Source organism: Micropterus dolomieu, linkage group LG05 (genome assembly GCF_021292245.1).
Source record: "Micropterus dolomieu isolate WLL.071019.BEF.003 ecotype Adirondacks linkage group LG05, ASM2129224v1, whole genome shotgun sequence".
NCBI lineage: Eukaryota > Metazoa > Chordata > Actinopteri > Centrarchiformes > Centrarchidae > Micropterus > Micropterus dolomieu.
The window spans coordinates 9536859-9552242 of NC_060154.1; the positions used below are offsets into that span (position 1 = coordinate 9536859).

At 38.8% G+C, this 15384-nt stretch overlaps 2 protein-coding genes across 3 annotated transcripts in view; one reads left to right on the forward strand and one right to left on the reverse strand.

Moving 5' to 3' along the window:
* adamts10 (ADAM metallopeptidase with thrombospondin type 1 motif, 10) overlaps positions 1-15384 on the reverse strand; it is a 102250-nt gene that overhangs the window by 86631 nt on the left and 235 nt on the right. For both annotated transcript variants that reach the window (XR_006825060.1, XM_046049139.1), the window contains exon 2: positions 15266-15364. The gene's annotated coding sequence lies outside the window, so the exon portion shown is untranslated. The remainder of the gene's footprint in view (positions 1-15265; positions 15365-15384) is intronic.
* Positions 318-7461, forward strand: mob3a (MOB kinase activator 3A). Its single transcript, XM_046049145.1, has 4 exons — positions 318-557; positions 1859-2430; positions 4306-4508; positions 7037-7461. Exons 2-4 carry the CDS (start codon positions 2013-2015, stop codon positions 7064-7066), a joined length of 651 nt encoding a protein of 216 aa, XP_045905101.1. The 5' UTR covers positions 318-557; positions 1859-2012; the 3' UTR covers positions 7067-7461.

Below are 15384 nucleotides of genomic sequence, written 5' to 3' on the forward strand. Positions count from 1 at the left end.
ATTCAAGTACTGTAGCTACTTTGTACAATTTTAAAGTACTTGTCCTCCTCCCTATATTGTACTTTTTACTCTGTTACATTTATTTAATAACAATACTTTTCAGATTAATTATTTTTAATCAACAAATGCCTTATTTAATTATTATTACAGGTTAGGGTAAGACTTTGTTGATCCGAATTTCACAAGCTACCCTACAGAATTTAAAATAACTTAAATTAGCAAAACATTTACCAACTGCAACATTAAATCGATGAACACATGAATGTGTTAATAAATATGTGAAAGGGGTACAGTATTTTGAAGGTTCTGACCGGAAGTTGGTAGCAGCGTCTCTAACCTGACGCTGGTATACTTTTCGTTTCATTGGGAGGAGTCGGGCGTTAGTTTCTATATTAAAGTGACATGTTTATTGAATTAACAGTATTTCTACAACGTATATTGCGCAATATATCCATAATGTAGTCTGTGCATGTTGTTGACGTAAAGCTGTTGATCGGTAACCAGGTAATTTTCGATAAAAGATCGAAGGAAACTGACGGAACAGGAAGGCGGAACAAGTAAGTTCATGAAAGTGGCTTTCAACTGTGCAATTTCGTCACCCTTTGATCATCCGTCTGAGATAACGGATGATTTTACACGGTTTTTATTTAAGATGTGATGTAAATTAAGTGTGAATAAGGTGTTTTTGTCCTATCTTGTTCGGGTGGGTTTTGTTCAAGCTGAAAGCAACAAGTCTGACCGAGTTAGCTAGTCACGTCACGAATAAACTTCGCACAGTCGTCATGTGCCCTGGTGTTTAATCTCTGGCTTTTGTCTTTTAAAGTTTGCTAAAACGATTTAAAAGCCCACATTTTTATGAAGATTATGATGCAGATATTTAAATGGTGGTCTACATAAACCCAGTTATGTCCTCTTACATTGGTAACAAGCGGGTTGACTTCGTTTTATTGTCATTCCGCACATTCTTGGTTTCACGGCGGAATTAACGTGTTAGTGCCTCAAAGAGGAAATGACTCATGTTCACTTATAGACGATGTTTCACCTTTAGTGCAAGTCTGGTGTTACTGATGAGTCGTGTACCTGAGATGAGATGAGGCAAAAGGTGAATTCAGGCCTCCTCACTTTCTTACCATTTAGTAGTAGATTAAATAATGTAAGTAATCAAGTAAAATGCCCTGTATTTGGTGGTAATCGTCAGTCATATGCCTCTTGATTTCTGTTCTTGTAATGTACATTTTATGGCTTCACTTTGACGTGACATCCATTTTTGTTAATGCCACTCCTCATGTGTCTCATGAACACTATGAATTTCAGATTTCCATTTGCCTAAGCAGGTGGGTGAGGGGCTTATACTTTACTACATCTCAGCATGCAACTTTAGGGCCAGGACATGCAAAAACTGGGACACAGATGCTATTGTTGTGTAATTCCCAGCCAACTCTGATGTATTACACGTTCAATAAGAGACAATGAGTGGTTGTAATAAAAAGATTACTTGATTAATAGGCTAGTACGTCAAGAAAACAAATTTTATAGTTGATTAATATTTAAGTCATTTTTAAAGCTTAAATGCCAAACCCGACCTAGTTCAGGCTTCTTAATTGTGAGGATTTGCAGCATGATAGTAAACTAGTTCTATTTAGGTCTTGGACTCTTGGAAATTGTGATGTGCATTTGCCATATAATGAAAACAGTAGGATTTAATTGCAGTCATAGATTGTAATATTTTGGCAATATAAGGAGTAGGGGGTATCCAAACATCAGGCTTGTCAGAAAGTAGATGTCAGTGAACATGTCCACCTATTAATCAAACTCTATCCCTTTCTTTCTTTCTCTCCTCTCCTTTTATCATACACAGGATCACAGACTGAGTCAAAACATATACCAAAAGACAGTCCATAACAAAAACCCTGCACTGGTTGCTTACACAACCTTTTGACTGCTTCCATTTCAACAGTAAATAATTCACCAGAACCATTCAATCAGATCGCCCGCTGGCACCACATGCAAACATGTCCATGGCGCTGAAACAAGTCTTCAACAAAGACAGGACATTCCGGCCCAAGCGCAAGTTTGAGCCCGGGACGCAGCGCTTCGAGTTGCACAAGAAGGCCCAGGCATCTCTAAACGCGGGGCTGGACCTGAAGCAGGCTGTGCAGCTGCCCCACGGTGAGGACCTCAATGACTGGGTGGCCGTCCACGTGGTCGACTTCTTTAACCGCATCAACCTCATTTACGGCACCATCAGCGACTCCTGCACCGATCAGACCTGCCCTGTCATGTCCGGTGGGCCCAAGTATGAATATCGCTGGCAGGACGAGAACAAGTACAAGAGGCCGACGGCGCTTTCAGCCCCAAAATACATGAGCCTGCTCATGGATTGGATTGAGGTACAAATCAACAATGAGAACATCTTCCCCACTAATGTTGGTAAGTGTTAAGATTACATATAGCCCCTTAACCTCTATGCTGAGAATATCCAGAATTAGGTCACGGACATTTTCGTTTTGTGCGTCATCGAAAAGAGTGTTTCCAGAATAAGAAACTTTATCTGGGCATGTCAACATTCAAGACATCCTGCTGTAAAGGATCTAATCCTTGAGTCAGATAGTGAGCTCCTTGTGTCCAAACCAAGCCACCACCCATTCTAATCATAGTCAATGTCCACAGACTCCTAACCTCACATCAAGTTATTGTCAATTAAGCAATTTCAGTTCATCCCAAATGCTCAAAGTGATGTCTTAAGATTTTGTACAGTTAAAGGTGGTGTGTGTGCCATTCTAATTGAGTACACATCTTTGTGTCAAATTCAGCGAATATCTCTTCACGGTCCATTAGCTGTCCGTTCTGTGTGTGTGCTCAAAAAAATCTGGTGTTCGACTTTGTACACAGCCCTGGCTCGGTAAATGTCAAACAAAGTGGCTTGGACCCTATTCCAGCCATTCAAGCCATGATGTGTTTATCCGGTAATGTTGCATTACTTTCTCACTGACTGTGTAACTGACAGTTGAGAGTATCACTGTCTGGAGCTGGTGTGCTGGTTCAGGGAAACTGTCTCGTGCTCTCTGCCTGTTCGTTTCGCAGTAGCAACTGTAGCGACAGTTTGCTAACCCACAACTTGGCTAACTTCAGCTACATTACTTGCTGTGTCGTTGTTTGCTCTATATCGCACCTTTAAACCACCAGTTTATGATATAAAAACCGACAGAAGCAGCTGATTATCACAGTTGAGATGCTGTAGCCCAGTGGTTCCCAATTTAGGTGTCGAAGGGTCGCAAACGGAACAGAAGAGGAAAGCGGAAAGGAACATATTTATGATGCACAAAGCTATGCTTATATTTTAGATTTCACTCACTTTGGGGGACTCTAAAAAATATTCCAATAACACAGGAAAGATCTGTCTTTGAACTGTTCACAAATAAAGTACAACAGATGTCAAAGGTTTACAAGTTGAGATTGTTTTATATTAAGGGGTCACAACCCAAAATGTTTGGGAACCTCTGCTGTCACATGCAGATATTTGGTATTTTCACTTTGAATGATTAATCATTCTTTCAGTAGGCTAACCATTTCAGCACTGGTCACACGAAAGACCAAAACAAAGCCCCTTTAATGATTAACATGTAATGAATACAAAGGAAAATTAAAATGTGATGCAGAGAAACATATTGCATCTGTTCTGTAGTTTAAAAAAATAGATAATCAAAAGATGTTTTAGATTTAATCAGCAAGGTCACATTTGTTAGATTACCTATGGAGTTGCACATCGCAAACACTGTCTGTTAATCTTCTGCTGCTGTGGCATTCCTGGTTTTCTGTTATCTCTGTCTGTAGCTCTGTGAATGCCCTGAGCTGTGGCTCGGCATCTGACTGACTACAGAAACATCCAAGCAATGGCTTTAAAAATGGGTCGCACAATGTACAGTTGGCTATGAATAGAAACGACCTCTGACGCATTTGTCCTCTGGAACAGATTCCTGAAATATTATTGAATTAGTCAAAGCAAAACGCTATACTACATTAATCGGTTGCTTAGAGCAGAGGCTTATCCCTGACTAAGTCATGTTGGTTTTCCATTCACATATGAAGTGAATGGAGGCTGCGTCCTGTAGCATGCTGGTATCCAACATGAGGGGCTCCAGAGGACAAAAACGGTTAACAAACACATTGAAAAGTTAGCTAAAATTTTCTATAACTATTGCATTAGAAACCTCTATATTTCAAATGTGTTCCTTTCTGTGAAGCAAATTGCAAAAGGTCATCCTGGATTGACCGTTCTCCTGTCTCCATCTGTTTGACTCCCAGGTACTCCCTTCCCTAAGACCTTCATGCAGGTGGCTAAGAAGATTTTGTCTCGTCTGTTTCGGGTGTTTGTCCACGTCTACATTCACCACTTTGACCGTGTGAGCCAGATGGGGGCCGAGGCTCACGTCAATACCTGCTACAAGCATTTCTATTACTTTGTCACTGAGTTCAACCTCACGGACCACAAAGAGCTGGAACCTCTGGTGAGTCAAAGAGGGGTTTGGATTAAGTTTTAAAAAAATGTGAATACAAGCTTAGATATGTTTTAAAATAATGTAATTTCAAACAACCAACCCTAAACTAAAGCAGTATTGTGAAAAATCTTTTTCTGAAGAAATTTAGTGTCAGACATGGACAAAGTCATAACCTGATAAACATGTTTTTTGCTGCTGAAATTTATATTTTAGTTCGGCTGGGCACGTTAACGCATTATTATCGCGTTAATGCATTAATTAATTAACGCCGACAATTATTTTATTGAAAATCCCTTGCTTACTGGCTCTGAATACACATTAAGTCAAACCATGGGTCACAGGCAGAATGGGATGCTGATCAGCCTGTAAGATAAACAAATGCAAGACGATGATCAAATGCCATAGCAAAGTGGATGGCTACCTTTTTATATACAGTCTATGATGGCTACACACTGCGTGCTGATTAGTGTTCATAGTTTTCACGTGACGTCACATTACAAGGAAAACGCTCCCTTGGAGGCCAAAAAGAAAGGGAGACAAGCGCTCCGCAAGTAAACGGCAGTGGCTCTGTGGATATTAACCATGGCAACAGCTTCTGTGCACAGCTGTAGCCTATTTAACTTAAATTAAAATGATATGCTACACAACTTTACCTGATAGGCCTTCACCTAGTTTTGCAGGGATGCTCTGCCATGCGATTTCCCTCCTGTTGATGTCCTATTTAGTAAACAGTAATCGACTCTGGAAACTCACAAACAGCGAGGATCAGTCTCTCTTCCAATGATTTGTGCTCTGCGTCACGTACAAAAAGTTCAAGACAATTCAGCTTCTGCGGCGGGCGTGTGCGTGAGGCGACCACTTCCCCTCACTCTAACAGGGACGCTTGCTTCTGAACACAACATTTATGCTGCTCCCTGATAAAAGAAAAATGTCTCTGCTGATACCTGTTTAGGAAAAAAAACAACAAGAAAACTGATTTATATAGCCTATGTTAACCTGTTGCTCAGAAGACTCCTGGCAGTGGTAAATAGCTTTGTTTTCATATTTGATTTAATTACATTAACGTTTAAGTTGAGATTTACAAGAAATATTTTATTGCTACTGTGTAAAGGGAATACTGCTGGTAAAAAGCATCTTATTTGTTTAAAGTGTTTGCAAACCACATGTTATTGCACTTCTGTCTATTTAGCAGTACATCTAACTTAAAAGTGCGCAATACATTACTTTAGAATTCATTATTCAATTTTGAGCATAACAATGCGCTTAATCGCAGAAAATCATGCAATTAATTGCGATAAAATAATTTATTCGTTACTGTACCAATACTAATTTTAGTGTGACAACAGCATATCACACCAATTTCTTTTTACCCACATAAACATATATCATAAAACCTTTTTGATATGGATCACTTGTATTTGTTTTTTAAAGAATTGTGACTATGGTACTGAACTTAAAGGTTGGGTAAGCAATTCTGGAGAAATATATATTATATTTGAACTCGGCAGCCAAACAAATACAACATACAAATAGTGGAATCCAGAGCAGCTGTTGCCCAAGGGTAGCTGAATCAAAACAAACCTAATATAAAATGTCAAATGAACAACATGCAAGCACACAAAAAAAGCATCCGAAACAGAACGACTGAAAACAGGGCCATAGGTTTGTAGTTACGATAACACCTGCTCCAGACAGTGATCCTCACAACTCTTATGCTACTGTAGCTAACATCACCACAACAGCATATGTTGGCGAACTTGAAAGTAGCTGAATGTCTGTGGGAAAGTCATTTACATCACAAACATTAGCAAACAGGACCAAACAATACTGACCTATTGCTCCTGTGAAACAAAGCAACACTAATGTTACTCAGCTGTCAAGCAGAAACAGCGTAACCCCCGCATCCGTCTTCATGCCTTTCAGTTCTCAGATGTCTCAAAAAGCCTCGCCGATGTTAACTCATAGAACAGGATGTTAGTGGACCATGACAAAAAGTGGATTGGATTGGATTAGAGTCGCTTACTCCACAATGTAACTGTACAATCGGACTAAACTAACTCAAACAGATTATTTTATTTTAATATCTTATTGCATCTTGTTAATTATTGTCCAACTTATGTCAATACTAATATATCCGTAATGAGCTAGTATAGATATTAAATAGTAAAGTAGTGGGTAAACTGTGTCCCGTATATAGTAATTGTTAATAAAAAGTGTATTCATTGGGCGCCCTGGTGGCCTTGAACAACATGAGATCATTTCCTCCTGCAATAATTTTAAGACGTTTGACTCATGGTGTAACAAAGAACTATGTGACCAAAAGCTTAGACAATAAGCTGGATGTTTGCAATGGAGATTAGTTTGCGGATTGTTTAGACCTTTTTTTTTTTTGGTTGCTATTTTTTCTTTTCTACATGAACTTACAAATACATTTAAAGAACCTGCCTACTGCATCCTAAAGTGTGGTCACATTTTGAAGAGCACAGGTATTTCCTTCCCTGCTCTGACTCGCTGTACTGTGTACACTGTGTTTGCAGAAAGAGATGACCTCTCGGGTGTGTCACTGAGGGAGCACAAGTGACCTGTCGACACAAGCCCGACGAACGCACCCGTCCATCTAGAAGACTGCAGCGGAGAACTAAAAGAACAGACAAATTTAAAAAAAAGAGTCTATTTTTATATTTAAGTACTGTAATCTATTTTAGCCACATACTGTAGGTGTTAAACAAGAACCTTGTCTTATAAGTTGTTTTGTTCCTTTTAAAAAAGATTTCAAACATTTTATCAGAGCACAGTATTAAGAGGTGTATGTTTGTGTTGATGTTTTTCTATTTTATTTGAATCGCAATCATTCCAGGATACTTCCGTCTTTCTGTCTAAAATGATCTAAAATTAGTATGATTTCTTACTGTACGTCTATAAAATCACTATGTTGTTGCATTAAAATGATTCTTTACTGTTATAATTTGAATTTGGCAATCTGTATTTAAATGAACACTGACTGGTTTTCCTTTCTGATGCTAACAGTGCTGGGCTATGGCCTAACCTAATCTGTTGGTTTTCTGTAAAACTATCAGCAGTTTTACTACTCACCACTGAACATTCAGTTATGAAAAAAACTGTTTTTTTTTCTGTTTCTTATGTTTTGAAAATTATTTCAGGTGTCTAAATAGATTTGGGGCTCATTACCATCAATTTTAAAAGTTATGAACACATTTGGAAGTAAACTTAATACTGTAATGGCTTGCTGGTGAGTCAGACATTATCAAGTCTGTGTCATTGCACGCTTTAGGGCTCGGGCCACCAGGCAGGTTCTCAGATGTCAAAGCTGCAGTTGTTTGTTGCAGATACTCTTGGCAGATGAAGGTCACAGGAGACTTAAACCTCACATGACTAAAGTCAGGGTGGTGGCACATGTTCTGAAGACCAAATGTAATAACTGTCCACTGGGTGGCATCAGACACCAAAACCCGTTGTGAGGAAATACTGAAATCCTAATCTGCCCAGTGTCCCAGTTATAGTCATGAAGAGGCCATGTGGACCCTTTCTGGATCTGATTCGGGTTAATGATTTGACTAAGCTGGTTATATAAGAAACAGGCCAGACTGTACTGTGATGAATACAGAGAGAGTTTTTGTTTAGAATGAGCCCTGCTTTGCATGACTGGGCCAAGAACAACAGGCTTGAGAACAACATTGTTGGGTCAGATTTAGAGGGTATATCACTCACAATGATTTGGATCAAGTAAATAATGAGCAGCAATCTTGCACACAAGAAACACACCTGTGTTAACACAAATTACAAGATAACGTTTAAGAGCCTACAACTTGTGACAATCAAAACATTAAGTAGTACATGTTTTTTTTAAAGGAACATTACCTTTATTGCCCCTGCAGGAGCACTGGCTGTGGGTATTCAAAAAAACTCAAAAACTCATACTTCTTGACTTGCACTTGATCCAAACAATAATAAAATAATTCAAAATTGACTTACTCTACACTTTCAGAGTGGTATATATTTTTATGCTAACAACTTTGGGTGACAATACAAACATTTTATTGTGACTGAGTTGAGCTAATGATTCTAACCAATAATTAGTAGTTATTATTTACTTGTTTGGAGAACTTATGTTACATTGAACATGAATTACATTATGTACTTTTGTATACATTTGCTATATCGTGATGTGTATGATTATTTTAAACACATAAATATTTAAAATATTACCAATTTAAAATATCAACCAGCGCAACTGCCACACATTTGTATAATGCTGTGTGGTTTCAACATATATTTTAGAAGCTTATATGTTTTGTGAGTTAAATCTAAATCTTAAAAGTAACCAGTAACTACAGATGTCAGATAAATGTAGTTGAGTAAAAATTACAAGAATAATCTCTGAAATGTTGTTAAGTAGAAGTAAGAAGAGGCATAAAATATAAGTAAATATACTTGGTTAGTTTCCACTACTGATTATGAGTCAGTCATCTCAGCTGCACGTCTATCAGCATATTTAAAGCTAAAATATTTCCCTAAAATGGTTCCCTCCTTCATTAAAACTGGAACAACCTAATATTTTGACATGTTAAAATCTTAATAAACCAACATGATGTAACAGTCTGCCGCACTAACATCAACCATTAAAATGACCTCATTGCCTGCTGCAACCTGATCCTCTTAAAAGGATTGCCCCTCCTCTCAACGGAGTCACTTCCGCTCCAAACACTCCACGGTACTCTGGCCACATGCGTTACGTCTGTTACGTGTGAGATGAGCTGTGTCCGCCTCTCGCTCTGCCCTCCCTGTGGTGTGTTGTTCTCTCCTGGAATGTACCAGACATCCCCTAAGGGCTCTGCAGTTGCAAGACATGAAGGAAAGTACTGGGGGGAGGCCAAGAACAAGGGGAACAGTTTCAGGCCGAGAGTGAAGCTTGTCCAACTCTGTCAGGGTTTACACAGCAGTGTCTGCTTATTGTTGGGTTGGTGCAGTGTGATTATTTTCACGTAGAGAAAAGAGTTTGGGAGATAATGTGACTCAGCAAATGTTGTCTATGGGCACACAACCTTAACGGTTTTGTGGCTTGTGAGTCAGTTGCCTCATGTAGCTAGAAGCCGACAGCAAAGACGACCCACAAAAGTTCCACTAAGATGATTAATTCTTTAAGGGGAAGTTATTTCAGTTGGTCCAACCTAAGCCCATGGCCTCCTTTTGATAATTGATCAATCATTATTATTTCAAAAATGCCAGCTTCTCCTTTTTAAGAATAAACTGCCTTTGTTAGTTTGACATGATGGTAAATTGATTGTTGTGTGCTGGTCATCGACAAAACAAGGCTATTTGAAGATGTCACCTGTTTTCTGACAAGTTCAACAGGCAAAATGAAAAGAGGTAATGAGAAAATAATCTGCAGATTAATAAACAATGAAAATATTCATTAGTTGCAGCCCCAACAGTCACAATGCTCCACTATTAAGATAATGAAAAAGTGTAACACAACATTGGCTGTCTCACTCTGTATTTAAAGACTGAAATCTACATAAAAAAAGCTCAGAATATTTCTATGGTTATGTTAACTGAGTGACTTCAATCCACAGCCAAGCGCAATGCCCTTGGACATGCAAGTGTTACTCTGTGCACTGTGATGTTGCCTGAAGTTTTGAAGTCAAAATTGCACAACAAAGACTATTAGATTATTAGTCATTAAAAAGTGTCATTCCAACCAGTCTTACACCTATTCACTTCCCATTAGTTTCTAAAAAGTAGTGCGGATTTATTACATGTAAACTTTGTGTTACAGCTAGTTATTCAGAAATTAAATAGGGACACAAACACTACAGCCAAGTCGGAAAAGCCCATTGAACTAGTGCTAGTAACTAGTAACAGACTGCAGTTGCTGGTGTATTGCCCAATCTGAAATGAGAATCTAAAATGCTTTGCTATACAGTATGTATAGCTACAGTTATGTAACAAGAGTGAAGTGCAGAAAACAAAACAAAAGGTTTCCAAGAAATGGAAATTGGAAAAAACTAAGGCTATTGCAAAATCCTTCGCAACTCTTTCTGTGTTAAAGGGATTTTGCTGGATATTTGATTCCTTTCAGTGGTCCAGTAAGCTGTTTTGCTTTTGTAATACCTAAAGCATATAGGTTTTTGCTAGAGATTATGTTTGGGTCTATGCCTAACTGGACGCTACTTCCTTCTAGGAAATTTGCTATGGGAAGGCTTCTTAGAAAAGGTACAGTAAGCACCGTCAGACTGTGACCTTCCTACTTGAGAAAAGTATGCTACTCATTATAACTTTTTAAGATGGCAGGCCGCTTCTACCACACTCATCTTCTTGACAGTTTTATTTGGATATGCCAGACACGTGCATTTCATGAACACATTTGCACAACATGCACAGATGCATGAAGTGTGGTGTAGTACTGTACTGTTTATAAGGACAGTTCAGGAATGTTTTTGCAACATATCCTGGTGTTTCAGACTTTAGGACCTTAACTCATCAATCAAAATTACTTCTTCTTACCATTAATAACGCATTTTAAGTGTAGCTTTGTGCTTTTTTTTTTTTTACTTTGACATGGTCATGGTCATGGTCATGACATGGTTTGACTTTTTAGAGTTTCGAAGAGAGTTACAAAGTTTCTCCCCTTTTTTTCCATTTAAGTAACTTTCAGGTTGGCAAAATCATCTTACAGACTGTGACGGCCCCTCTGCAGGGTTCAAACTGCTGTTAATATGCTTTCTGTCTACAGGGCTGTATACCTGATTGGCAGGCTAAGCAGCAGCATGGGACACACAAGGGCCTGGTGTTCTCCGTGCATATAAGCCAGGGCAGCAGTCAGTCTTGGGTTGGACCTCCTCATCTCACGTCTTCCTTTAATGTGTTTGGTTTCTTGTCTTTGTTTTTACAGCACAACATCCATGCAGCACATTTTCATTCATCCACTCCAGACACTACTGACTTTACAGATTCTTCCCACTCATTGGCTTTGCATATTTTCTTATTAATAATGTTATTTAGTTTACCCGTGTGTCTCCCGTTTTTGTTGCAGTTCATGAGCCGCGCTGACACAGACTTTCTGACAGTATCACATATATATTCTGTATTGGCTTGTTGCAGCTCAGCATTAAAACTATATGATGTTTACCATGAGAGAAATATTCAAACCCCAGACTCCATGTTTTTATGATTGCACCACTGCATATTTGGTATCTGAGGAAAATGTGGGACCTTTACTTGAATTTAAAATAAAGTTGCATGAATTTGATGAGTTGATGTGTGCTTACTGGCTCACTGGTGAGGTGTGCACGTTGAAACCACAGACTGTATATAAAAAAAATATTCGCGGGGCAATTTCTAAAAAGTGCTGAATTAAATTGTCAACGCAGCTAACTGTATTGGAATGTCATACTAACTTTTGAGAATGTTATTTATTAGACATAATGGAAATGATGCAGATGCACACGTCCACTGAGACAGATGGCAGTAACACAACTAGTTGAACAGGTACCTGCATCTACAGCTATAGCCTCAGGATACTTTAGAAGACTAGTCTCAAATTGCAGTGTCAAACAACAGAGACGCACCTCTGTAATATCATATTTCAGACTGCCTCAAAAGAGAAACTCCTTGAGTATCTCCTGATTGAGTGCCATTCACACTGAAATGTGGCTGTTGCCAGCTGAAGTTATTTATGATTGCCTATCCCTCTTCCTTTTGACCTGTAGTGACACAGACCCACCCACGTGATCCTGTTTTCTTACTAAACCTTTCACTACACCATGTGCTCCTGCCTAGGCATAGTCAGCCAATAGCTTGCGTAATGTTTGCTACCGTCAGGCTTATGTTTGAGGGGCAGAAGGTGAAAGGAGGAGAGGCAGAAAGCCTCCAGTCACAAGATGGTTGACTCCTAAAAACAAGCCGTACATGGTTTTTAACTTTAACATTCTTGATAAACAATACAAGGATTATATAGAGATAGGGATTACATACAGTGATAACCGTTAACACAACAACTCACAGAGGGCATACAGTTTGACAACAAAGCACATGGTACAATAAAACATGTACACTTCTTGGCATGTAATGCAACATATGGTAAGATGGTGAACATTTTCTATCATTAGTATCTGGATTTAATGAATCAGATGCACGTAAAAGAGCAAAATTAATATGGCTTAACTGAGTAGTTTACCATCCTTCTGTGTGTGCGCCTCTGTCCATCATTGCCATTAATCTCTGAAATTTGTGAAAATTGTGTGAACTTGACACCTGTGTGGCAATATTGCTTTGGCATTTCACAATTAGAAGATGGGTTAAGAGAGTGCATGTTTCTACTTCATCAGAGTTCTTGGATTTCTTTGATTATCAAAACAATGTAACAGTGTCTCCACTCCAGCATGGCCAATCATTTAATTTGGTTTCACATGTAGCCCTTGCTGAAAGTCGAGGACAATTTTCGCTCTTCTGCTGTTTTTTTTTGGCAAATTAGCTCAAAATTGTTAAATTGTAATAATTTGTGTACCTTGTGTAGTCCATTTGTTCACAGTATTGGGAGCAACCTAGTTCTGGGGGTGAGAAAAAACATGCCCTTGCTGTAATTTAATGCATGAATAGTATAAATAATGTTTGAAATAGTAGTAAGCCATGACTCAACAAAATAACACAACGTCACCCCTTTCAAGGATCAATGGGTAGACTGCCATTGATTCATCAGATCTTGCTATGTTCAGTCAGATCAACCATTTAGACGCTGGTGGTTGTTATCATGCAAAACTATTTATTGACGAATAAATGAGTGAGTGAACAGCATGAGCCAACTAAACAACTCAAACAGGCAGCTAATAAAATATGCATGAAAGTCCACGAAAACTTTGACACCTCTTTGGGTAGACTACACTAGACATAAAAACAACCTTGCTTGTTTAAAGACAAAAGCTTACAACAAAATCAATTAAAAAAACATGCACCTACTACCAGAAGGATGACATTTTTTCTCACCCTGCACAACTAAGTTGCTACCTATACTGTGAACACATGGACTGCATTTAGAAGAAATTATTATGGTTAAACAATTTCGAGCTAATTTGCAATAGACTGAAGAACAGCAAAAACTCCTTGGGGCGAGTTCAATCTCAAAACGTTTTGCACCGGTTTGCAACATTTTCGGATTGAACGACATGTTTCCTTGCAACGTTGCGCAACGTTCTGCAACGGGCTTCGAGGTATGTTTTCTCCCGTTTGGTGGGCGTGTCTCAGCTGTTACCCAATCAGCTGCAACAAGTTTGTAAACATAATGGTGCTAAAAAGGCAGGAAAATTCGTTGCGCTTGCGAACACAGCAGGGTGTTCAGGAAACCATCGTTTACGTTGAAAAAACGTTTTGCTACGTTTTGTGTTCTCTAAACTCAGCCCTGTTCTTTCAGCAAGGGCTACGTGAGAAACGGCATCGTCAGGCTAAGACAATCAGAGTGGGGCGGGTCATGTCTTCGTCATATTGGATTCGCCAATCCGCTGCCCATACACACGCATGCGTTTTAGGGGCGTGGCTTTGGAAAAGGATATCACAGGACGGGTCGGGATTTTTTCGGTTAAATTATTTCTAAATCTAGCTGTCTCTAGCTAGTTTCTCCAACAGTTGCATACCCCAGCTTTAATTTTCAAAATCGTTTACTTTCACCAAAGCAAACAGACATTAAAATCTATCAGTTAGTCAGATACATTTTTCCAAATATTGGAATTTGTTTTCTAGTTAGTTTCCAGTGGTGTGCATTTACTCAAATACAGCACTTGATGACAATTTTTTTGACAGCTGAAGTTACTGGTTACTTTAAAGATTAAGGTTTTACACACAAAACTGATGATCATCTGATAAAAGATGTCATTTTGTTTTAAGATTTAACCAACAATATATAAAATAATACTATGTAACACTGACAGGAGTCATTCTGTCTGCATTATGAGCATTTACTTTTGATACTCATACTTCTTGACTTGTACTGGAAATTAAATGTTCACTGCAGGAAGTATTTATTTTTTGTATTTACCAGTAGAAGGTGGTGAAACTTCTTTTGAGATTGCATGTGAGTATGTGTGTTTGACTGTGTGTATTTGTTTCTGAAATCACACAATAGCTGAAGTCATTGCACTATATAGCAGTGACTCAGACAGGGGGTTTCTTTGAACACCAATCTGGCCATAGCCATTAATCACTGGTGTGACAAACATCATAAATGTAAATGCTCCCATTTCAGAGAGGGAAAGGGGTGGTGTATTTCTGCTTGTTTATATATTTAATAGCACAAAGCTGACAAATTGTTATTTTATGTAGCCTACTAGCTCCGTTTATAGCATAGCCCTGAGGTCCAGTGACAGCAGCAGAACAAGTTATTATCATTTCAATGCCGTCATAGTATAAACGGGAGGATCTGGTTTGTCTACATGTTGTGCTCTCTCCACCTCCATTGAGATCCTCACATCTCTTTCATCAAAACAGCCATAGGTGCTGGTTGTGCCAAAGCGCACGTACTCATGGCAGATCATTCCTCCCCTCCATACATCCCGTCGTGGGGCCTCTGAAACAAAACAGAGCTCACTGGCCGAGTACCATTTAGGATGTATTACCAATTTCGTTTCCGAGACCTTTTCGTGAAATGTGTTCAGAATTTCACCTAAGTTTATTTTAAATGACGTACCTCATCAAGCTATTTCTTATTTATATGCCTTCTGCGCCACGTCGAGCAGCTAATTAGTTATACTTCTTACCTTGAGAAGTGGTAAAGTAAATGTAGCGAGACGAAATGGTACCTAGCCGCCATATCCTTTTCTAGAAAACACATGATGCATCCCGTCGTTGATGCAGTCCTGAGGAGGGAGGAGACAAG

What these genes read in the sequence shown, in the direction of transcription:
- mob3a (XM_046049145.1), top strand. Translation starts at nt 2,013, where the DNA reads ATGTCCATGGCGCTGAAACAAGTCTTCAACAAAGACAGGACATTCCGG. An exon ending in CATCTTCCCCACTAATGTTG is followed by an intron (nt 2,431 to 4,305) that starts GTAAGTGTTAAG and finishes TTTGACTCCCAG; the next exon opens with GTACTCCCTTCCCTAAGACC. An exon ending in ACAAAGAGCTGGAACCTCTG is followed by an intron (nt 4,509 to 7,036) that starts GTGAGTCAAAGA and finishes CTGTGTTTGCAG; the next exon opens with AAAGAGATGACCTCTCGGGT.